This window comes from Salmo trutta, unplaced genomic scaffold (genome assembly GCF_901001165.1).
Source record: "Salmo trutta unplaced genomic scaffold, fSalTru1.1, whole genome shotgun sequence".
NCBI lineage: Eukaryota > Metazoa > Chordata > Actinopteri > Salmoniformes > Salmonidae > Salmo > Salmo trutta.
In genome coordinates, this window is record NW_021822825.1 from 79,876 (window position 1) to 106,957 (window position 27,082).

The 27,082-nt window shown below is 42.7% G+C and overlaps 1 protein-coding gene across 1 annotated transcript in view; it reads right to left on the bottom strand.

The window, feature by feature from the left end:
• Positions 1-27,082, bottom strand: part of LOC115185018 (aminopeptidase N-like) — a 70,682-nt gene that overhangs the window by 33,907 nt on the left and 9,693 nt on the right. Inside the window, exons 6-13 of the mRNA XM_029745619.1 lie at positions 26,246-26,389; positions 21,685-21,750; positions 15,950-16,015; positions 13,699-13,874; positions 12,308-12,384; positions 10,541-10,674; positions 10,387-10,442; positions 10,222-10,263 (exon numbers count right to left, since the gene is read on the bottom strand). Of these exons, the coding sequence (XP_029601479.1) occupies positions 10,222-10,263; positions 10,387-10,442; positions 10,541-10,674; positions 12,308-12,384; positions 13,699-13,874; positions 15,950-16,015; positions 21,685-21,750; positions 26,246-26,389 (761 nt within the window). The remainder of the gene's footprint in view (positions 1-10,221; positions 10,264-10,386; positions 10,443-10,540; positions 10,675-12,307; positions 12,385-13,698; positions 13,875-15,949; positions 16,016-21,684; positions 21,751-26,245; positions 26,390-27,082) is intronic.

Sequence of the window (27,082 nt, forward strand, 5' to 3'; positions counted from 1 at the left end):
GTGATTCACAGGGGATGGAGTCTCTCTCCTGAGACAGGTACCTGGTAATATATAATATATAAGAGGTGATTCCCAGGGGATTGAGTCTCTCTCCTGAGACAGGTACTGGTAATATATAATATATAAGAGGTGATTCCCAGGGGATGGAGTTTCTCTCCTGAGACAGGTACCTGGTAATATATAATATAAGAGGTGATTCCCAGGGGATGGAGTCTCTCTCCTGAGACAGGTACCTTTTAATATATAATATAAGAGGTGATTCCCAGGGGATGGAGTCTCTCTCCTGAGACAGGTACCTGGCAATATATAATATATAATATAAGAGGTGATTCCCAGGGGATGGAGTCTCTCTCCTGAGACAGGTATCTGGTTATATATAATATATAATATAAGAGGTGATTCCCAGGGGATGGAGTCTCTCTCCTGAGACAGGTACCTGGTAATATATAATATATTATATAAGAGGTGATTCCCAGGGGATGGAGTCTCTCTCCTGAGACAGGTACCTGGTAATATATAATATAAGAGGTGATTCCCAGGGGATGGAGTCTCTCTCCTTAGACAGGTATCTGGTATTATATAATATATAATATAAGAGGTGATTCCCAGGGGATGGAGTCTCTCTCCTGAGACAGGTACCTTTTAATATATAATATAAGAGGTGATTCCCAGGGGATGGAGTCTCTCTCCTGAGACAGGTACCTGGCAATATATAATATATAATATAAGAGGTGATTCCCAGGGGATGGAGTCTCTCTCCTGAGACAGGTATCTGGTTATATATAATATATAATATAAGAGGTGATTCCCAGGGGATGGAGTCTCTCTCCTGAGACAGGTACCTGGTAATATATAATATATAATATAAGAGGTGATTCCCAGGGGATGGAGTCTCTCTCCTGAGACAGGTACCTGGTAATATATAATATATAAGAGGTGATTCCCAGGGGATGGAGTCTCTCTCCTGAGACAGGTACCTGGTAATATATAATATATAAGAGGTGATTCCCAGGGGATGGAGTTTCTCTCCTGAGACAGGTACCTGGTAATATATAATATAAGAGGTGAATCCCAGGGGATGGAGTCTCTCTCCTGAGACAGGTACCTGGTAATATATAATATAAGAGGTGATTCCCAGGGGATGTAGACTCTCTCCTGAGACAGGTGGTAATATATAATATAAGAGGTGATTCCCAGGGGATGGAGTCTCTCTCCTGAGACAGGTACCTGGTAATATATAATATATAATATAAGAGGTGATTCCCAGGGGATGGAGTCTCTCTCCTGAGACAGGTACCTGGTAATATATAATATAAGAGGTGATTCCCAGGGGATGGAGTCTCTCTCCTGAGACAGGTACCTGGTAATAAATAATATATAATATAAGAGGTGATTCCCAGGGGATGGAGTCTCTCTCCTGAGACAGGTACCTAGTAATATATAATATATAATATAAGAGGTGATTCACAGGGGATGGAGTCTCTCTCCTGAGACAGGTACCTGGTAATATATAATATATAAGAGGTGATTCCCAGGGGATTGAGTCTCTCTCCTGAGACAGGTACTGGTAATATATAATATATAAGAGGTGATTCCCAGGGGATGGAGTTTCTCTCCTGAGACAGGTACCTGGTAATATATAATATAAGAGGTGATTCCCAGGGGATGGAGTCTCTCTCCTGAGACAGGTACCTGGTAATATATAATATAAGAGGTGATTCCCAGGGGATGGAGTCTCTCTCCTGAGACAGGTACCTGGCAATATATAATATATAATATAAGAGGTGATTCCCAGGGGATGGAGTCTCTCTCCTGAGACAGGTATCTGGTTATATATAATATATAATATAAGAGGTGATTCCCAGGGGATGGAGTCTCTCTCCTGAGACAGGTACCTGGTAATATATAATATATTATATAAGAGGTGATTCCCAGGGGATGGAGTCTCTCTCCTGAGACAGGTACCTGGTAATATATAATATAAGAGGTGATTCCTAGGGGATGGAGTCTCTCTCCTGAGACAGGTATCTGGTATTATATAATATATAATATAAGAGGTGATTCCCAGGGGATGGAGTCTCTCTCCTGAGACAGGTACCTGGTAATATATAACATATAATATAAGAGGTTATTCCCAGGGGATGGAGTCTCTCTCCTGAGACAGGTACCTGGTAATATATAATATATAAGAGGTGATTCCCAGGGGATGGAGTCTCTCTCCTGAGACAGGTACCTGGTAATATATAATATATAAGAGGTGATTCCCAGGGGATGGAGTTTCTCTCCTGAGACAGGTACCTGGTAATATATAATATAAGAGGTGATTCCCAGGGGATGGAGTCTCTCTCCTGAGACAGGTACCTGGTAATATATAATATAAGAGGTGATTCCCAGGGGATGGAGTCTCTCTCCTGAGAAAGGTACCTGGTAATATATAATATGTAATAAAAGAGGTGATTCCCAGGGGATGGAGTCTCTCTCCTGAGACAGGTACCTGGTAATATATAATATATAATATAAGAGGTTATTCCCAGGGGATGGAGTCTCTCTCCTGAGACAGGTACCTGGTAATATATAATATATAAGAGGTGATTCCCAGGGGATGGAGTCTCTCTCCTGAGACAGGTACCTGGTAATATATAATATATAAGAGGTGATTCCCAGGGGATGGAGTTTCTCTCCTGAGACAGGTACCTGGTAATATATAATATAAGAGGTGATTCCCAGGGGATGTAGTCTCTCTCCTGAGACAGGTGGTAATATATAATATAAGAGGTGATTCCCAGGGGATGGAGTCTCTCTCCTGAGACAGGTACCTGGTAATATATAATATATAAGAGGTGATTCCCAGGGGATTGAGTCTCTCTCCTGAGACAGGTACCTATTAATATATAATATATAAGAGGTGATTCCCAGGGGATGGAGTCTCTCTCCTGAGACAGGTACCTGGTAATATATAATATATAAGAGGTGATTTCCAGGGGATGGAGTCTCTCTCCTGAGACAGGTACCTGGTAATATATAATATATAACAGGTGATTCCCAGGGGATGGAGTCTCTCTTCTGAGACAGGTACCTGGTAATATATAATATAAGAGGTGATTCCCAGGGGATGTAGTCTCTCTCCTGAGACAGGTGGTAATATATAATATAAGAGGTGATTCCCAGGGGATGGAGTCTCTCTCCTGAGACAGGTACCTGGTAATATATAATATATAATATAAAAGGTGATTCCCAGGGGATGGAGTCTCTATCCTGAGACAGGTACCTGGTAATATATAATATAAGAGGTGATTCCCAGGGGATGGAGTCTCTCTCCTGAGACAGGTATCTGGAATTATATAATATATAATATAAGAGGTGATTCCCAGGGGATGGAGTCTCTCTCCTGAGACAGGTACCTGGTAATATATAATATATTATATAAGAGGTGATTCACAGGGGATGGAGTCACTCTCCTGAGACAGGTACCTGGTAATATATAATATAAGAGGTGATTCCCAGGGGATGGAGTCTCTCTCCTGAGACAGGTACCTGGTAATAAATAATATATAATATAAGAGGTGATTCCCAGGGGATGGAGTCTCTCTCCTGAGACAGGTACCTAGTAATATATAATATATAATATAAGAGGTGATTCACAGGGGATGGAGTCTCTCTCCTGAGACAGGTACCTGGTAATATATAATATATAAGAGGTGATTCCCAGGGGATTGAGTCTCTCTCCTGAGACAGGTACTGGTAATATATAATATATAAGAGGTGATTCCCAGGGGATGGAGTTTCTCTCCTGAGACAGGTACCTGGTAATATATAATATAAGAGGTGATTCCCAGGGGATGGAGTCTCTCTCCTGAGACAGGTACCTTTTAATATATAATATAAGAGGTGATTCCCAGGGGATGGAGTCTCTCTCCTGAGACAGGTACCTGGCAATATATAATATATAATATAAGAGGTGATTCCCAGGGGATGGAGTCTCTCTCCTGAGACAGGTACCTGGTAATATATAATATATTATATAAGAGGTGATTCACAGGGGATGGAGTCACTCTCCTGAGACAGGTACCTGGTAATATATAATATAAGAGGTGATTCCCAGGGGATGGAGTCTCTCTCCTGAGACAGGTACCTGGTAATAAATAATATATAATATAAGAGGTGATTCCCAGGGGATGGAGTCTCTCTCCTGAGACAGGTACCTAGTAATATATAATATATAATATAAGAGGTGATTCACAGGGGATGGAGTCTCTCTCCTGAGACAGGTACCTGGTAATATATAATATATAAGAGGTGATTCCCAGGGGATTGAGTCTCTCTCCTGAGACAGGTACTGGTAATATATAATATATAAGAGGTGATTCCCAGGGGATGGAGTTTCTCTCCTGAGACAGGTACCTGGTAATATATAATATAAGAGGTGATTCCCAGGGGATGGAGTCTCTCTCCTGAGACAGGTACCTTTTAATATATAATATAAGAGGTGATTCCCAGGGGATGGAGTCTCTCTCCTGAGACAGGTACCTGGCAATATATAATATATAATATAAGAGGTGATTCCCAGGGGATGGAGTCTCTCTCCTGAGACAGGTATCTGGTTATATATAATATATAATATAAGAGGTGATTCCCAGGGGATGGAGTCTCTCTCCTGAGACAGGTACCTGGTAATATATAATATATTATATAAGAGGTGATTCCCAGGGGATGGAGTCTCTCTCCTGAGACAGGTACCTGGTAATATATAATATAAGAGGTGATTCCCAGGGGATGGAGTCTCTCTCCTTAGACAGGTATCTGGTATTATATAATATATAATATAAGAGGTGATTCCCAGGGGATGGAGTCTCTCTCCTGAGACAGGTACCTTTTAATATATAATATAAGAGGTGATTCCCAGGGGATGGAGTCTCTCTCCTGAGACAGGTACCTGGCAATATATAATATATAATATAAGAGGTGATTCCCAGGGGATGGAGTCTCTCTCCTGAGACAGGTATCTGGTTATATATAATATATAATATAAGAGGTGATTCCCAGGGGATGGAGTCTCTCTCCTGAGACAGGTACCTGGTAATATATAATATATAATATAAGAGGTGATTCCCAGGGGATGGAGTCTCTCTCCTGAGACAGGTACCTGGTAATATATAATATATAAGAGGTGATTCCCAGGGGATGGAGTCTCTCTACTGAGACAGGTACCTGGTAATATATAATATATAAGAGGTGATTCCCAGGGGATGGAGTTTCTCTCCTGAGACAGGTACCTGGTAATATATAATATAAGAGGTGAATCCCAGGGGATGGAGTCTCTCTCCTGAGACAGGTACCTGGTAATATATAATATAAGAGGTGATTCCCAGGGGATGTAGTCTCTCTCCTGAGACAGGTGGTAATATATAATATAAGAGGTGATTCCCAGGGGATGGAGTCTCTCTCCTGAGACAGGTACCTGGTAATATATAATATATAATATAAGAGGTGATTCCCAGGGGATGGAGTCTCTCTCCTGAGACAGGTACCTGGTAATATATAATATTTAATATAAGAGGTGATTCCCAAGGGGATGGAGTCTCTCTCCTGAGACAAGTACCTGGTAATATATAATATATAAAATAAGAGGTGATTCCCAGGGGATGGAGTCTCTCTCCTGAGACAGGTACCTGGTAATATATAATATATAATATAAGAGGTGATTCCCAGGGGATGGAGTCTCTCTCCTGAGACAGGTACCTGGCAATATATAATATATAATATAAGAGGTGATTCCCAGGGGATGGAGTCTCTCTCCTGAGACAGGTATCTGGTTATATATAATATATAATATAAGAGGTGATTCCCAGGGGATGGAGTCTCTCTCCTGAGACAGGTACCTGGTAATATATAATATATAATATAAGAGGTGATTCCCAGGGGATGGAGTCTCTCTCCTGAGACAGGTACCTGGTAATATATAATATATAAGAGGTGATTCCCAGGGGATGGAGTCTCTCTCCTGAGACAGGTACCTGGTAATATATAATATATAAGAGGTGATTCCCAGGGGATGGAGTTTCTCTCCTGAGACAGGTACCTGGTAATATATAATATAAGAGGTGAATCCCAGGGGATGGAGTCTCTCTCCTGAGACAGGTACCTGGTAATATATAATATAAGAGGTGATTCCCAGGGGATGTAGTCTCTCTCCTGAGACAGGTGGTAATATATAATATAAGAGGTGATTCCCAGGGGATGGAGTCTCTCTCCTGAGACAGGTACCTGGTAATATATAATATATAATATAAGAGGTGATTCCCAGGGGATGGAGTCTCTCTCCTGAGACAGGTACCTGGTAATATATAATATTTAATATAAGAGGTGATTCCCAAGGGGATGGAGTCTCTCTCCTGAGACAAGTACCTGGTAATATATAATATATAAAATAAGAGGTGATTCCCAGGGGATGGAGTCTCTCTCCTGAGACAGGTACCTGGTAATATATAATATAATATTAGAGGTGATTCCCAGGGGATGGAGTCTCTCTCCTGAGACAGGTACCTGGCAATATATAATTTAAGAGGTGATTCCCAGGGGATGGAGTCTCTCTCCTGAGACAGGTATCTGGTATTATATAATATATAATATAAGAGGTGATTCCCAGGGGATGGATTCTCTCTCCTGAGACAGGTACCTGGTAATATATAATATATTATATAAGAGGTGATTCCCAGGGGATGGAGTCTCTCTCCTGAGACAGGTACCTGGTAATATATAATATATATTATAAGAGGTGATTCCCAGGGGATGGAGTCTCTCTCCTGAGACAGGTACCTGGTAATATATAATATATAATATAAGAGGTGATTCACAGGGGATGGAGTCTCTCTCCTGAGACAGGTACCTGGTAATATATAATATAAGAGGTGATTCCCAGGGGATGGAGTCTCTCTCCTGAGACAGGTACCTGGTAATATATAATATATAATATAAGAGGTGATTCCCATGGGATGGAGTCTCTCTCCTGAGACAGGTATCTGGTAATATATAATATATAATATAAGAGGTGATTCCCAGGGGATGGAGTCTCTCTCCTGAGACAGGTATCTGGTAATATATAATATATAATATAAGAGGTGATTCCCAGGGGATGGAGTCTCTCTCCTGAGACAGGTACCTGGTAATATATAATATATAATATAAGAGGTGATTCCCATGGGATGGAGTCTCTCTCCTGAGACAGGTATCTGGTAATATATAATATATAATATAAGAGGTGATTCCAAGGGGATGGAGTCTCTCTCCTGAGACAGGTACCTGGTAATATATAATATATTATATAAGAGGTGATTCCCAGGGGATGGAGTCTCTCTCCTGAGACAGGTACCTGGTAATATATAATATAAGAGGTGATTCCCAGGGGATGGAGTCTCTCTCCTGAGACAGGTACCTGGTAATATATAATATATAATATAAGAGGTGATTCCCAGGGGATGGAGTCTCTCTCCTGAGACAGGTACCTGGTAATATATAATATATAATATAAGAGGTTATTCCCAGGGGATGGAGTCTCTCTCCTGAGACAGGTACCTGGTAATATATAATATATAAGAGGTGATTCCCAGGGGATGGAGTCTCTTTCCTGAGACAGGTACCTGGTAATATATAATATATAATATAAGAGGTGATTCCCAGGGGATGGAGTCTCTCTCCTGAGCAGGTACCTGGTAATATATAATATATAATATAAGAGGTTATTCCCAGGGGATGGAGTCTCTCTCCTGAGACAGGTACCTGGTAATATATAATATATAAGAGGTGATTCCCAGGGGATGGAGTTTCTCTCCTGAGACAGGTACCTGGTAATATATAATATAAGAGGTGATTCCCAGGGGATGTAGTCTCTCTCCTGAGACAGGTGGTAATATATAATATAAGAGGTGATTCCCAGGGGATGGAGTCTCTCTCCTGAGACAGGTACCTGGTAATATATAATATATAATATAAGAGGTGATTCCCAGGCGATGGAGTCTCTCTCCTGAGACAGGTACCTGGTAATATATAATATTTAATATAAGAGGTGATTCCCAAGGGGATGGAGTCTCTCTCCTGAGACAAGTACCTGGTAATATATAATATATAAAATAAGAGGTGATTCCCAGGGGATGGAGTCTCTCTCCTGAGACAGGTACCTGGTAATATATAATATATAATATTAGAGGTGATTCCCAGGGGATGGAGTCTCTCTCCTGAGACAGGTACCTGGCAATATATAATTTAAGAGGTGATTCCCAGGGGATGGAGTCTCTCTCCTGAGACAGGTATCTGGTATTATATAATATATAATATAAGAGGTGATTCCCAGGGGATGGAGTCTCTCTCCTGAGACAGGTACCTGGTAATATATAATATATTATATAAGAGGTGATTCCCAGGGGATGGAGTCTCTCTCCTGAGACAGGTACCTGGTAATATATAATATATTATATAAGAGGTGATTCCCAGGGGATGGAGTCTCTCTCCTGAGACAGGTACCTGGTAATATATAATATATAATATAAGAGGTGATTCACAGGGGATGGAGTCTCTCTCCTGAGACAGGTACCTGGTAATATATAATTTATAAGAGGTGATTCCCAGGGGATTGAGTCTCTCTCCTGAGACAGGTACCTGGTAATATATAATATATAAGAGGTGATTCCCAGGAGATGGAGCTTCTCTCCTGAGACAGGTACCTGGTAATATATAATATAAGAGGTGATTCCCAGGGGATGTAGTCTCTCTCCTGAGACAGGTACCTGGTAATATATAGTATAAGAGGTGATTCCCAGGGGATGGAGTCTCTCTCCTGAGACAGGTACCTGGTAATATATAATATATAATATAAGAGGTGATTCCCATGGGATGGAGTCTCTCTCCTGAGACAGGTATCTGGTAATATATAATATATAATATAAGAGGTGATTCCCAGGGGATGGAGTCTCTCTCCTGAGACAGGTATCTGGTAATATATAATATATAATATAAGAGGTGATTCCAAGGGGATGGAGTCTCTCTCCTGAGACAGGTACCTGGATATATATAATATATTATATAAGAGGTGATTCCCAGTGGATGGAGTCTCTCTCCTGAGACAGGTACCTGGTAATATATAATATAAGAGGTGATTCCCAGGGGATGGAGTCTCTCTCCTGAGACAGGTACCTGGTAATATATAATATATAATATAAGAGGTGATTCCCAGGGGATGGAGTCTCTCTCCTGAGACAGGTACCTGGTAATATATAATATATAATATAAGAGGTTATTCCCAGGGGATGGAGTCTCTCTCCTGAGACAGGTACCTGGTAATATATAATATATAAGAGGTAATTCCCAGGGGATGGAGTCTCTCTCCTGAGACAGGTACCTGGTAATATATAATATATAATATAAGAGGTGATTCCCAGGGGATGGAGTCTCTCTCCTGAGACAGGTACCTGGTAATATATAATATAAGTGGTGATTCCCAGGGGATGTAGTCTCTCTCCTGAGACAGGTGGTAATATATAATATAAGAGGTGATTCCCAGGGGATGGAGTCTCTCTCCTGAGACAGGTACCTGGTAATATATAATATTTAATATAAGAGGTGATTCCCAAGGGGATGGAGTCTCTCTCCTGAGACAGGTACCTGGTAATATATAATATATAATATAAGAGGTGATTCCCAGGGGATGGAGTCTCTCTCCTGAGACAGGTACCTGGTAATATATAATATATAAGAGGTGATTCCCAGGGGATGGAGTCTCTCTCCTGAGACAGGTACCTGGTAATATATAATATAAGAGGTGATTCCCAAGGGATGGAGTCTCTCTCCTGAGACAGGTACCTGGTAATATAGAATATAAGAGGTGATTCCCAGGGGACGGTCTCTCTCCTGAGACAGGTGGTAATATATAATATAAGAGGTGATTCCCAGGGGATGGAGTCTCTCTCCTGAGACAGGTACCTGGTAATATATAATATATAATATAAGAGGTGATTCCCAGGGGATGGAGTCTCTCTCCTGAGACAGGTACCTGGTAATATAAAATATTTAATATAAGAGGTGATTCCCAAGGGGATGGAGTCTCTCTCCTGAGACAGGTACCTGGTAATATATAATATAAGAGGTGATTCCCAGGTGATGGAGTCTCTCTCCTGAGACAGGTACCTGGTAATAAATCATTTGTATAGTAGAATATATTATTGTAATTACCTGGTGGTCCTTAGAGCTAACGTCGTGTTGATCACCTTGGCCCTGGAAACATACAACAACACGACAGCACAAGGACATCAGCTTCCAGCCTTCCACACAGTTTCACCAGGAAATACAGTAGGTGGTTGGTGGGGGGGCATTAGCTGAAGTTAGGAAGAGCTTTACCTGGCCAGATTGAAGGCATCATCCACGATCTGAGCTCTGTTAATTAAAGGAATGACCTGCACAAAACAAGTTATTCCGTTACGTAGTGGTCACATGGAATCATATTCTGAAAGGTAACATCCACATGAGATTGTATTAATATTGTCCACTACACCGTGTGGTCTGCGGTGAGCTGGTTGATGAGTCGTTCCCAGTTGCCCGTGTCGTAGTTAACCCTGTAATAGCCAGACACGTTGAGGTTGGCCAGGACCCACTCAGATCCCGCTGTCGTCATGGGGACGTGTCTGTCTGGTGGAGGAAACGCAACACACTGGTCTCAGCTGGACTTGCAACATTCTGACAGCTTTTCCAGAATATCCTGGTTTGAAGGGATTCCCGGATTTACTGCTTATTCCCTAGTAATTCCATGAAATATTCCAACCACGATTTCTGGAAACTAAAAGGACTTTTTGGGAACTTTACCAGAATTTTGCATCCCTGGTCTCAAGTTAGGATTCAACACAGAACATCCTGTAGTGATGAACAATAACATGGCCTGGACCAGGGACATCTCCCACTGACACCCAAGGACCTGTTCATTAGTCCAGGGACATCTCCACTGACACACATGGACCTGTTCATCAGTCCAGGGACATCTCCCACTAATACCCATGGACCTGTTCATCAGTCCAAGTTCTGTACATCTCCACTGATACCCATGGACCTGTTCATCAGTCCAGGGACATCTCCACTGATACTCATGGACCTGTTCATCAGTCCAGGGACATCTCCCACTGATACCCATGGACCTGTTCATTAGTCCAGGTTCTGTACATCTCCCACTGACACCCATGGACCTGTTCATTAGTCCAGGTTCTGTACATCTCCCACTGACACCCATGTACCTGTTCATTAGTCCAGAGACATCTCCCACTGACACCCATGTACCTGTTCATCAGTCCAGGGACATCTCCCACTGACACCCATGGACCTGTTCATCAGTCCAGGTTCTGTACATCTCCCACTGACACCCATGGACATGTTCATCAGTCCAGGTTCTGTACATCTCCCACTGATACCCATGGACCTGTTCATCAGTCCAGGGACATCTCCCACTAACACCCATGGACCTGTTCATCAGTCCAGGTTCTGTACATCTCCCACTGACACCCATGGACCTGTTCATCAGTCCAGGGACATCTCCCACTGATACCCATGGACCTGTTCATTAGTCCAGGGACATCTCCCACTGATACCCATGGACCTGTTCATCAGTCCAGGTTCTGTACATCTCCCACTGACACCCATGGACCTGTTCATTAGTCCAGGTTCTGTACATCTCCACTGACACCCATGGACCTGTTCATCAGTCCAGGGACATCTCCCACTGACACCCATGGAACCTGTTCATCAGTCCAGGTTCTGTACATCTCCCACTGACACCCATGGACCTGTTCATCAGTCCAGGTTCTGTACATCTCCACTGACACCCATGGACCTGTTCATCAGTCCAGGGACATCTCCCACTGATAGCCATGGACCTGTTCATCAGTCCAGGGACATCTCCCACTGATACCCATGGACCTGTTCATCAGTCCAGGGATATCTCCCACTGACACCCATGGACCTGTTCATCAGTCCAGGTTCTGTACATATCCCACTGATACCCATGGACCTGTTCATTAGTCCAGGGACATCTCCCACTGACACCCATGGACATCTCCACTGATACCCCTGGACCTGTTCATCAGTCCAGAACATCTCCACTGACACCAATGGACCTATTCATCAATCCAGGGACATCTCCACTGACACCCATGGACCTGTTCATCAATCCAGGGACATCTCCACTGACACCCATGGACCTGTTCATCAGTCCAGGGACATCTCCACTGATACCAATGCAGGACTTCATCTGAAACAGACGCTACATTATAAATACCTGTTTCCTGAAGAAGCCAGTGCTGCTCTCTCTCCACGCCTCCCTTCATCCATTTGATGGGGACCAACCAGGTGTAACTAAACAAACATTGGAACGGGATGGTCAGGTGACTGAATTCAAGATAATTTGGTGGTTTATCATCATGACCTTATTGTTGGGCACCCAGGCTGCACTAACCCCTCCTTAACCCCAGGCTGCACTAACCCCTCCCTAACCCCAGGCTGCACTAACCCCTCCCTAACCCCAGGCTGCACTAACCCCTCCCTAACCCCAGGCTGCACTAACCCCTCCCTAACCCCAGGCCGTACTAACCCCTCCCTAACCCCAGGCTGCACTAACCCCTCCCTAACCCCAGGCTGCACTAACCCCTCCCTAACCCCAGGCTGCACTAACCCCTCCCTAACCCCAGGCTGCACTAACCCCTCCTTAACCCCAGGCTGCCCTAACCCCTCCCTAACCCCAGGCTGCACTAACCCCTCCCTAACCCCAGGCTGCACTAACCCCTCCCTAACCCCAGGCTGCACTAACCCCTCCCTAACCCCAGGCCATACTAACCCCTCCCTAACCCCAGGCCGTACTAACCCCTCCCTAACCCCAGGCTGCACTAACCCCTCCCTAACCCCAGGCTGCACTAACCCCTCCCTAACCCCAGGCTGCACTAACCCCTCCCTAACCCCAGGCTACCCTAACCCCTCCTTAACCCCAGGCTGCCCTAACCCCAGGCTGCACTAACCCCTCCCTAACCCCAGGCTGCACTAACCCCTCCCTAACCGCAGGTGCCTTAACTGTACTAACCCCTCCCTAACCCCAGGCTGCACTAACCCCTCCATAACCCCAGGCTGTACTAACCCCTCCCTCTAGTTAGAGTGTCTACAGCCGGCCCTCAGTGTCTAATCTGGACCACGAGGCTTGTTTCACTGCCTTTTCATTCTTCTCCTCTAATGAGGAAGTGACTTAGACCTGGGACACCAATTATCAGGTAGAGCAGAAAACCAGCAGTACTCCAGACCTCGTAGGGTGAGACTTCATTACATTACATTACATTGGGGAAAGGGGAAACCTAGTCAGTGGTACATCTTGCTGTCGGGGCTTAACTGCTTCGACGTCGGGGCTTAACTGCCTCGACGTCGGGGGTTAACTGCCTTGATGTTGGGGGTTAACTGCCTTGCTCAAGGACAAAACGGCTCGAGGGTTAACTGCTTTGCTCAAGGACAAAACGGCTCGGGGGTTAACTGCCTTGCTCAAGGGCAGAACGGCGGATTCTTCCACCTTCCCGGCTCGGGGATTACAAGTAGCGACCTTTGGGTCACTGGTCCAACGCTCTTAACTTCGACGCGACCTGGTCTGTGGTAAAACAGCATCACACAACTGAGATCAAGAACAATATTTACTTGTATGGAGAAGGTCTGTCCACTACAGAGTCAGGGTCCAGGAGGAAGTGCTTCTGGGTAATGTTTCCCGTGGCCGTATCTATGGTAACCACCGGGAAGCCCATCTGAAGGATCCAGCGGTTCATGATGTCATGCACCGTGTGAGGTAGACTCATCCCTGGAGTGGTGAGGACTGCCTTTCAGAGGATGGAACACACAAGAACACCTTAACAGACAGAGAGAGGACAACGGCACCGTCTCTATGGTCGTTCAAGACTGATTTAATGACAGAGAGTACAATGGCACCGTCTCTACAGTCGTTCAAGACTGATTTAATGACAGGGAGGACGACGGCACCGTCTCTATGGTCGTTCAAGACTGATTTAACGACAGAGAGTACAACGGCACCGTCTCTATGGTCGTTCAAGACTGATTTAATGACAGAGAGTACAATGGCACCGTCTCTACAGTCGTTCAAGACTGATTTAATGACAGGGAGGACGACGGCACCGTCTCTATGGTCGTTCAAGACTGATTTAACGACAGAGAGTACAACGGCACTGTCTCTATGGTCGTTCAAGACTGATTTAATGACAGAGAGTACAACGGCACCGTCTCTATGGTCGTTCAAGACTGATTTAATGACAGAGAGAGTACAACGGCACCGTCTCTATGGTCGTTCAAGACTGATTTAATGACAGAGAGGACAACGGCACCGTCTCTATGGTTGTTCAAGACTGATTTAATGACAGAGAGGACAACGGCACCGTCTCTATGGTCGTTCAAGACTGATTTAATAACAGAGAGGACGACGGCACCGTCTCTATGGTCGTTCAAGACTGATTTAACGACAGAGAGTACAACGGCACCGTCTCTATGGTCGTTCAAGACTGATTTAACGACAGAGAGTACAACGGCACCGCCTCTATGGTCGTTCAAGACTGATTTAACGACAGAGAGTACAACGGCACCGTCTCTATGGTCGTTCAAGACTGATTTAATGACAGAGAGAGTACAACGGCACCGTCTCTATGGTCATTCAAGACTGATTTAATGACAGAGAGGACAACGGCACCGTCTCTATGGTCGTTCAAGACTGATTTAATAACAGAGAGGACAACGGCACCGTCTCTATGGTCGTTCAAGACTGATTTAATGACAGAGAGGACAACGGCACCAACTCTATGGTCGTTCAAGACTGATTTAATAACAGAGAGGACAACGGCACCGTCTCTATGGTCGTTCAAGACTGATTTAATGACAGAGAGGACAACGGCACCGTCTCTATGGTCGTTCAAGACTGATTTAATGACATAGAGGACAACGGCACCGTCTCTATGGTCGTTCAAGACTGATTTAATGACAGAGAGGAAAACGGCACCATCTCTATGGTCGTTCAAGACTGATTTAATGACAGAGAGGACAACGGCACCGTCTCTATGGTCGTTCAAGACTGATTTAATGACAGAGAGGACAACGGCACCGTCTCTATGGTCGTTCAATACTGATTTAATGACAGAGAGGACAACGGCACCGTCTCTATGGTCGTTCAAGACCGATTTAATGACAGAGAGGACAACGGCACCGTCTCTATGGTCGTTCAAGACTGATTTAATGACAGAGAGTACAACGGCACCGTCTCTATGGTCGTTCAAGACCGATTTAATGACAGAGAGGACAACGGCACCGTCTCTATGGTCGTTCAAGACTGATTTAATAACAGAGAGGACAACGGCACCGTCTCTATGGTCGTTCAATACTGATTTAATGACAGAGAGGACAACGGCACCGTCTCTATGGTCGTTCAAGACCGATTTAATGACAGAGAGGACAACGGCACCGTCTCTATGGTCGTTCAAGACTGATTTAATGACAGAGAGTACAACGGCACCGTCTCTATGGTCGTTCAAGACCGATTTAATGACAGAGAGGACAACGGCACCGTCTCTATGGTCGTTCAAGACTGATTTAATAACAGAGAGGACAACGGCACCGTCTCTATGGTCGTTCAATACTGATTTAATGACATAGAGGACAACGGCACCGTCTCTATGGTCGTTCAAGACTGATTTAATGACAGAGAGGACAACGGCACCGTCTCTATGGTCGTTCAAGACTGATTTAATGACAGAGAGGACAACGGCACCGTCTCTATGGTCGTTCAAGACTGATTTAATGACAGAGAGGACAACGGCACCGTCTCTATGGTCGTTCAAGACTGATTTAATGACAGAGAGAGGACAACGGCACCCGATAAGAAAATAGGACTTACTTTCTGAAGATGATCCCAGAGATCTGAATACACTGTGTTGTTGAAGGCAAACTCATTCAGGTACGACTGAGAGAGAGAGAGAGAGAGAGAGAGAGAGAGAGAGAGAGAGAGAGAGAGAGAGAGAGAGAGAGAGAGAGAGAGAGAGAGAGAAAGAGAGAGAGAGACACAGAGAGAGAGAGAGAGAGAGACAGAGAGAGAGAGAGATTACTGTACTGTAGCTACTAAGACAGGATCTGATTACTGTACTGTAGTTACTAAGACAGGATCTGATTACTGTACTGTACTTACTAAAACAGGATCTGTTTACTGTACTGTAGTCACTAAGACAGGATCTGTTTACTGTACTGTAGTCACTAAGACAGGATCTGATTACTGTACTGTAGTCACTAAGACAGGATCTGATTGCTGTACTGTAGTTACTAGGACAGGATCTGATTACTGTACTGTAGTTACTAAGACAGGATCTGATTACTGTAGTCACTAAGGCAGGATCTGATTACTGTAGTCACCAAGACAGGATCTATTTACTGTACTGGAGTCACTAAGACAGTATCTGTTTACTGTACTGTAGTTACTAAGACAGGATCTGTTTACTGTACTGTAGTTACTAAGACAGGATCAGATTACTGTAGTCACTAAGACAGGATCTGATTACTGTAGTCAATAAGACAGGATCTGATTACTGTAGTCACTAAGACAGGATCTGTTTACTGTACTGGAGTCACTAAGACAGGGTCTGTTTACTGTACTGTAGTTACTAAGACAGGATCTGATTACTGTAGTTACTAAGACAGGATCTGTTAACTGCAGTTACTAAGACAGGGTCTGATTACTGTACTGTAGTTACTAAGACAGGATATGTTTACTGTAGTTACTAAGACAGGATATGTTTACTGTAGTTACTAAGACAGGATCTGTTTACTGTAGTTACTAAGACAGGATCTGTTTACTGTTGTAACTAAGACAGGATCTGTTTACTGTAGTTACTAAGACAGGATCTGTTTACTGTAGTTACTAAGACAGGATCTGTTTACTGTAGTTACTAAGACAGGATCTGTTTACTGTAGTTACTAAGACAGGATCTGTTTACTATACTGTAGTTACTAAGACATGATCTGATTACTGTACTGTAGTTACTAAGACAGGATCTGATTATTGTACTGTCGTTACTAAGACAGGTTACTGTACTGTAGTCACTAAGACAGGATCTGATTACTGTAGTTACTAAGACAGGATCTGTTTACTGTACTGTAGTTACTAAGACAGGATCTGATTACTGTAGTTACTAAGACAGGATCTGTTTACTGTACTGTAGTTACTAAGACAGGATCTGATTACTGTAGTTACTAAGACAGGATCTGTTAACTGCAGTTACTAAGACAGGGTCTGATTACTGTACTGTAGTTACTAAGACAGGATCTGTTTACTGTAGTTACTAAGACAGGATATGTTTACTGTAGTTACTAAGACAGGATCTGTTTACTGTAGTTACTAAGACAGGATCTGTTTACTGTAGTTACTAAGACAGGATCTGTTTACTGTAGTTACTAAGACAGGATCTGTTTACTATACTGTAGTTACTAAGACATGATCTGATTACTGTACTGTAGTTACTAAGACAGGATCTGATTATTGTACTGTCGTTACTAAGACAGGTTACTGTACTGTAGTCACTAAGACAGGATCTGATTACTGTAGTTACTAAGACAGGATCTGTTTACTGTACTGTAGTTACTAAGACAGGATCTGATTACTGTAGTTACTAAGACAGGATCTGTTTACTGTACTGTAGTTACTAAGACAGGATCTGTTTACTGTAGTGTAGTTACTAAGACAGGTTACTGTACTGTAGTTACTAAGACAGGATATGATTACTGTACTGTAGTTACTAAGACAGGTTACTGTACTGTAGTTACTAAGACAGGATATGATTACTGTACTGTAGTTACTAAGACAGGTTACTGTACTGTAGTTACTAAGACAGGATCTGATTACTGTACTGTAGTTACTAAGACAGGTTACTGTACTGTAGTTACTAAGACAGGATCTGATTACTGTAGTTACTAAGACAGGATCTGTTTACTGTACTGTAGTTACTTAGACAGGATCTGTTTACTGTACTGTAGTTACTAAGACAGGTTACTGTACTGTAGTTACTAAGACAGGATCTGATTACTGTACTGTAGTTATTAAGACAGGGTCTGATTACTGTAGTTACTAAGACAGGATCTGATTACTGTACTGTAGTTACTAAGACAGGATCTGATTACTGTACTGTAGTTACTAAGACAGGATCTGTTTACTATACTGTAGTTACTAAGACATGATCTGATTACTGTACTGTAGTTACTAAGACAGGATCTGATTATTGTACTGTCGTTACTAAGACAGGTTACTGTACTGTAGTCACTAAGACAGGATCTGTTTACTGTAGTTACTAAGACAGGATCTGTTTACTGTACTGTAGTTACTAAGACAGGATGTGATTACTGTAGTTACTAAGACAGGATCTGTTTACTGTACTGTAGTTACTAAGACAGGATCTGTTTACTGTACTGTAGTTACTAAGACAGGATATGATTACTGTACTGTAGTTACTAAGACAGGTTACTGTACTGTAGTTACTAAGACAGGATCTGTTTACTGTACTGTAGTTACTAAGACAGGTTACTGTACTGTAGTTACTAAGACAGGATCTGATTACTGTACTGTAGTTACTAAGACAGGTTACTGTACTGTAGTTACTAAGACAGGATCTGATTACTGTAGTTACTAAGACAGGATCTGTTTACTGTACTGTAGTTACTTAGACAGGATCTGTTTACTGTACTGTAGTTACTAAGACAGGTTACTGTACTGTAGTTACTAAGACAGGATCTGATTACTGTACTGTAGTTATTAAGACAGGGTCTGATTACTGTAGTTACTAAGACAGGATCTGTTTACTGTACTGTAGTTACTAAGACAGGATCTGATTACTGTACTGTAGTTACTAAGACAGGATCTGATTACTGTAGTTACTAAGACAGGATCTGTTTACTGTAGTTACTAAGACAGGGTCTGATTACTGTACTGTAGTCACTAAGACTGGATCTGATTACTGTACTGTAGTTACTAAGACAGGATCTGTTTACTGTACTGTAGTTACTAAGACAGGATCTGTTTACTGTAGTTACTAAGACAGGATCTGTTTACTGTACTGTAGTTACTAAGACAGGATCTGATTACTCTACAGTTACAATATATTAACTACTGTACTATATACTATATAGTTATACCATACTCACAGTGAGTCCTCTGGTCAATATACTGTAACTATACTCACAGTGAGTACTCTGGTTAATATACTGTAACTATACTCACAGTGAGTCCTCTGGTTAATATACTGTAACTATACTCACAGTGAGTGCTTTGGTTAATATACTGTAACTATACTCACAGTGAGTCCTCTCGTTAATATACTGTAACTATACTCACAGTGAGTCCTCTGGTTAATATACTGTAACTATACTATACTCACAGTGAGTCCTCTGGTTAATATACTCTGGTTAACATACTGTAACTATACTCACAGTGAGTCCTCTGGTTAATATACTGTAACTATACTATACTCACAGTGAGTCCTCTGGTTAACATACTGTAACTATACTCACAGTGAGTCCTCTGGTTAATATACTGTAACTATACTCACAGTGAGTCCTCTGGTTAATATATTGTAACTATACTCACAGTGAGTCCTCTGGTTAATATATTGTAACTATACTCACAGTGAGTCCTCTGGTTAATATACTGTAACTATACTATACTCACAGTGAGTCCTCTGGTTAATATACTGTAACTATACTCACAGTGAGTCCTCTGGGTAATATACTGTAACTATACTCACAGTGAATCCTCTGGTTAATATACTGTAACTATACTATACTCACAGTGAGTCCTCTGGTTAATATACTCTGGTTAACATACTGTAACTATACTCACAGTGAGTCCTCTGGTTAATATACTGTAACTATACTATACTCACAGTGAGTCCTCTGGTTAACATACTGTAACTATACTCACAGTGAGTCCTCTGGTTAATATACTGTAACTATACTCACAGTGAGTCCTCTGGTTAATATATTGTAACTATACTCACAGTGAGTCCTCTGGTTAATATATTGTAACTATACTCACAGTGAGTCCTCTGGTTAATATACTGTAACTATACTATACTCACAGTGAGTCCTCTGGTTAATATACTGTAACTATACTCACAGTGAGTCCTCTGGATAATATACTGTAACTATACTCACAGTGAATCCTCTGGTTAATATACTGTAACTATACTCACAGTGAGTCCTCTGGTTAATATACTGTAACTATACTATACTCACAGTGAGACCTCTGGTTAACATACTGTAACTCTACTATACTCACAGTGAGTCCTCTGGTTAATATACTGTAACTATACTCACAGTGAGTCCTCTGGTTAATATACTGTAACTATACTCACAGTGAGTCCCCTGGTTATTATACTGTAACTATACTCACAGTGAGTCCTCTGGTTAATATACTGTAACTATACTCACAGTGAGTCCTCTGGTTAATATACTGTAACTATACTCACAGTGAGTCCTCTGGTTAATATACTGTAACTATACTATACTCACAGTGAGTCCTCTGGTTAATATACTGTAACTATACTCACAGTGAGTCCTCTGGTTAATATACTGTAACTATACTCACAGTGAGTCCTCTGGTTAATATACTGTAACTATACTCACAGTGAATCCTCTGGTTAATATACTGTAACTATACTCACAGTGAGTCCTCTGGTTAATATACTGTAACTATACTATACTCACAGTGAGTCCTCTGGTTAACATACTGTAACTATACTATACTCACAGTGAGTCCTCTGGTTAATATACTGTAACTATACTCACAGTGAGTCCTCTGGTTAATATACTGTAACTATACTCACAGTGAGTCCCATGGTTATTATACTGTAACTATACTCACAGTGAGTCCTCTGGTTAATATACTGTAACTATACTCACAGTGAGTCCTCTATTTAATATACTGTAACTATACTATACTCACAGTGAGTCCTCTGGTTAATATACTGTAACTATACTCACAGTGAGTCCTCTGGTTAATATACTGTATCTATACTCACAGTGAGTCCTCTGGTTAATATACTGTAACTATACTCACAGTGAGTCCTCTGGTTAATATACTATAACTATATATTCACAGTGAGTCTTCTGGTTAATATACTGTAACTATACTCACAGTGAGTCCTCTGGTTAATATACTATAACAATACTCACAGTGAGTCCTCTGGTTAATATACTATAACTATACTCACAGTGAGTCCCCTGGTTAATATACTGTAACTATACTCACAGTGAGTCCTCTGGTTAATATACTGTAACTATACTCACAGTGAGTCCTCTGGTTAATATACTGTAACTATACTCACAGTGAGTCCTCTGGTTAATATACTGTAACTATACTCACAGTGAGTCCTCTGGTTAATATACTGTATCTATTCTCACAGTGAGTCCTCTGGTTAATATACTGTAACTATACTCACAGTGAGTCCTCTGGTTAATATACTATAACTATATATTCACAGTGAGTCCCCTGGTTAATATACTGTAACTATACTCACAGTGAGTCCTCTGGTTAATATACTGTAACTATACTCACAATGAGTCCTCTGGTTAATATACTGTATCTATACTCACAGTGAGTCCTCTGGCGAATACCGGCTCTGTCAGGAACTCAGAAAGCATCCTTAGAACTGCAGCTCCCTGGGAGGAAGATAACACAGGATTTGAGAAAGAGAAAAACATAGTCTCATTGGATTAAAATGTTTTTCCCAGTCAGATCAGGAAATATTCTAGGACCTCTTCATCAGAGAGAAGGTATAACCACGGAGCTCCCTACTACACCAGAGAGAAGGTATAATCACAGAGCTCCCTACTACACCAGAGAGAAGGTATAACCTCCCTACTACACCAGAGAGAAGGTATAACCTCCCTACTACACCAGAGAGAAGGTATAACCACGGAGCTCCCTACTACACCAGAGAGAAGGTATAATCATAGAGCTCCCTACTACACCAGAGAGAACGTATAACCTCACTACTACACCAGAGAGAAGGTATAACCTCCCTACTACACCAGAGAGAAGGTATAACCATGGAGCTCCCTACTACACCAGAGAGAAGGTTTAACCTCCCTACTACACCAGAGAGAAGGTATAACCACGGAGCTCCCTACTACACCAGAGAGAAGGTATAACCACAAAGCTCCCTACTACAGCAGAGAGGTTAATCATTGTTCTTAACTCATTTTTTAACTTCTTTTTGTACATCTTATGACCGAAAAACTCCTGGACATCAGGACTGTGATTACTCACCACGGACTGGCAGAATCCTTCTAGACATCAGGACTGTGATCACTCATCACGGACTGGCAGAATCCTTCTGGACATCAGGACTGTGATTACTCACCACGGACTGGCAGAATCCTTCTAGACATCAGGACTGTGATTACTCATCACGGACTGGCAGAATCCTTCTGGACATCAGGACTGTGATTACTCACCACGGACTGGCAGAATCCTTCTGGACATCAGGACTGTGATTACTCACCACGGACTGGCAGAATCCTTCTGGACATCAGAACTGTGATTACTCACCACGGACTGGCAGATACCTTTTTTTCCTTTAACAGTCCGACGTGCCCGATGAGAACGATATACTGCTTTCTCGGGAACAGGCCCCAGATCCCCGTGATTTGCATGAAGAGAAGGCGGCGAAAAAGGGGCCAGAGGGTGGGCTGCCTTCTGAGAATTCGTAGGCGATCGAATAAACCCCCACTTCCTTCCGTTCTGCTAGCAAATGTGCTAATCTTTGGAGAATAAAGTAGATGACCAAGCGGAAGATTAAACTACCAACACGACATTCAAAACTGTAATATCTTATGCTTCACGGAGTCGTGGCTGAATGATGACACTGTCAACATACAGCTGGCTGGTTATACGCTGCACCGGCAGGATAGAACAGCGGTGTCTGGTAAGACAAGGGGCGGCGGACTATGTATTTTTGTAAATAACAGCTGGTGCACAATATCTAAGGAAGTCTCGAGCTATTGCTCGCCTGAGGTAGAGTATCTCATGATAAGCTGTAGACCACACTACCTACCAAGAGAGTTTATCTGATTTTTTCCTAGCTGTTTACATACCACCACAGTCAGAGGCTGGCACTAAGACCGCATTGAATGAGCTGTATACCGCCATAAGCAAAGAAGAAAACGCTCACCCAGAGGCGGCACTCCTAGTGGCCGGGGACGTTAACCTGTTAGGGTATAGGGGGCAGTATTGAGACTTTTTGAAAAAAGATGTGCCCATTTTTAAATGCCTCCTACACCTACCCAGTAACTACAATATGCATATACTTATTATATATGGATAGAAAACACCCTAAAGTTTCAAAAACTGTTTGAATGGTGTCTGTGAGTATAACAGAACTCATTTGGCAGGCAAAACCCTGAGACAGATTCTGACAGGAAGTGGATACCTGATGTGTTGAATTGACTTTGAGCCTATGCCATTGAAAAACAAAGGGGGTGAGGTAAATTCTGGCACTTCCTATTGCTTCCACAAGATGTCCCCAGCCTTTACAAAGTGTTTTGAGTGTTCTACAGTGAGATCTGACCGAATAAGAGCCATGGAACGTGATGGTCCATCATTCACCCTGGCGCGCGATTTGATGGTGGGTACTCTCATTCCGAAACGTTTTAAAAGAAAACCCAATGGTCCGCCTTGAATTTTATTCATGTTCTGGTTAAAAAAGGCCCTAATGATTTATGCGATACAACGTTTGACATGTTTGAACGAACGGAAATATATTTTTTCCGTTCTTGAAGTGAAGTGAAGTCCGGCTGGCTTAGATCATGCGCTACAACACGGAGGTTTTTCGACATAAATGATGAGCTTTTTTGAACAAAACTACATTCGTTATGGACCTGGGACTCTTTGGAAGTGACATCTGATGAAGAGAATCAAAGGTAATGGATTATTTATATAGTATTTTCGATTTTAGATTCCTCCAACATGGCGGTTAGTCTGTATCGCTATGCGTATTTTTCTGGCGCAGTGCTCAGATTATTGCAAAGTGTGATTTCCCAGTAAGGTTAATTTAAAATCTGACAAGTCCATTGCGTTCAAGAGATGTAAATCTATAATTCTTTGAATGACAATATAATATTTTAGCAATGTTTTCTAATATTAATTAATTATTTTGTCGTCATGACTTGACTGCCGGTATTGGAGGGAAACGATTTCCTGAACATCAACGCCATAGTAAAACACTGTTTTTAGATATAAATATGAACTTGATAGAACTAAAAATGCATGCATTGTCTAACAAAATGTCCTAGGAGTGTCATCTGATGGAGATTGTAAAAGGTTAGTGCATAATTTTAGCTGATTGTATGGTTTTGGTAAAGCCTGTCTTTGAATCGACAATGCATTGCACACCGCTATTGTCAATGTACTCTCCTAACATAACCTAACTTTATGCTTTCCCCGTAAAACCTTTTTGAAATCGGTAAACGTGGTTAGATTAAGAAGATGTTTATCTTTCAAAGGCTGTAAGTTAGTTGTATGTTTGAGAAATTTGAATTTGTACATTTATTTGGTTTCAAATTTGCCGCTCTTGAAATGCACCTGCTGTTGATAGGGTGCGCCACAGGTGGCACGCTAACGTCCCAGGTAGCCTCAAGAAGTTAACTAGGGTAGTCAGTTAAGAACAAATTCGTATTTACAATGACGGCCGACCACGGCAAAACCCGGACGACTCTGGGCCAATTGTGTGCCAACCCTATGGGACTCCCAATCACAGCCGGATGTGATGCAGCCTGGATTCAAACCAGGTACTGCAGTGACATCTCTTATACTGAGATGCAGTGTCTTGGACCACTGCGCCACTCAGGATGAAGCAGATACTAAGCTACAGGACTGTTTTGCTAACACAGAGTGGATAATGTTCCGGGATTCCTCCGATGGCACTGAGGAGTATACCATATCAGTCATTGGCTTCATCAATAAGTGCATCGATGACATCGTCCCCAAAGTGACCGTACGTACATACCCCAACCAGAAGCCATGGATTACAGGCAACATCTGCACCGAGCTAAAGGCTAGAGCTACCGCTTTCAAGGAGCGGGACTCTAACCCGGAAGCTTATAAGAAATCCCGCTACCCCTTCCGACGAACCATCAAACAAGCAAAGCATCAATACAGGACTAAGATCGAATCGTACGACACCAGCTCTGATGCTCGTCGGATGTGGCAGGGCTTGCAAACAATTACAGCCTACGAAGGGAAGCACAGCCGAGAGCTGCCCAGTGACACGAGCCTACCAGATGAGCTAAACTACTTCTATGCTTGCTTCGAGGCAAATAACACTGAAACATGCATGAGAGCACCAGCTGTTCCGGAATATTGTGTGATCACGCTCTCAGCAGCCGATGTGAGTAAGACCTTTAAACAGGTCAACATTCACAAGGCCGCGGGGCCAGACGAATTACGAGGATGTGTACTGCGAGCATGCACTGACCAACTGGCAAGTGTCTTCACTGACATTTTCAACCTCTTGGGGAAGGTGTGGTGTGGTACGGGGAAGGTGTGGTACGGGGAAGGTGTGGTACGAGGGGGGAAAGGTGTGGTACGGGGAAGGTGTGGTACGGGGGGTCTCTGGTCATTGTGGGGGAGGGAGGGTGTGATTGGGGGGAATCTAATGGTGGAATCGAGGGATGGATGGGTGGGAGGGGTCTCTGGTCATTGTGGGGGAGGGAGGGTGTGATTGGTTGAATCAAGGGATGGATGGTGGGAGGGAGGGTGTGATTGGTTGAATCAGGGGATGGATGGTGGGAGGGGCACTGATCCGTTTCTGAGTGGGATGGGAAGGGGTGGGAGGCATGCTTTCCTCGGGTCTAAAACATGGAGAACCACAGAGAACTTTGCTGTAGGAGATGGTCTAGAACATGGAGAACCATAGAGAACCTTGCTGTAGGAGATGGTCTAGAACATGGAGAACCTTGCTGTAGGAGATGGTCTAGAACATGGAGAACCATAGAGAACTTTGCTGTAGGAGATGGTCTAGAACATGGAGAACCTTGCTGTAGGAAATGGTCTAGAACATGGAGAACCATAGAGAACCTTGCTGTAGGAGATGGTCTAGAACATGGAGAACCATAGAGAACTTTGATGTAGGAGATGGTCTAGAACATGGAGAACCTTGCTGTAAGAGATGGTGTTGAACATCTCACTGATCTCGTCAGGCCGGTTGACTTCCTCCTCTTTACGGGACAGAGGATGAGACGAGGCCAGGGCGTCCACAGCAAACACCTTGTGGACCTCATACAGGATGATCAGCTCTTTCTAGGGAGAGAGAGGGAGAGTGATCAGTCTTACTGTACTCTATATGATCAGAGTAATCCTCCTGTAAGGGTGATAAGTCTTACTGTACTCTAGGTGATCAGAATAATCCTCCTGTAAGGGTGATCAGTCTTACTGTTCTCTATATGATCAGATTAATCCTCCTGTAAGGGTGATCAGTCTTACTGTATTCTATATGATCTGAGTAATCCTCCTGTAAGGGTGATCCGTCTTACTGTATTCTATATGACATGAGTAATCCTCCTGTAAGGGTGATCAGTCTTACTGTACTCTATATGACCTGAGTAATCATCCTGTAAGGGTGATCAGTCTTACTGTACTCTATATGACCTGAGTAATCCTCCTGTAAGGGTGATCCGTCTTACTGTACTCTATATGATCTGAGTAATCCTCCTGTAAGGGTGATCAGTCTTACTGTACTCTATATGATCTGAGTAATCCTCCAGTAAGGGTGATCAGTCTTACTGTACTATATATGATCAGAGTAATCCTCCTGTAAGGGTGATCAGTCTTACTGTACTCAGATTAATCCTCCTGTAAGGGTGATCAGTCTTACTGTACTCTACATGATCAGAGTAATCCTCCTGTAAGGGTGATCAGTCTTACTGTACTCTATATGATCAGAGTAATCCTCCTGTAAGTGTGATCAGTCTTACTGTACTCTATATGATCAGA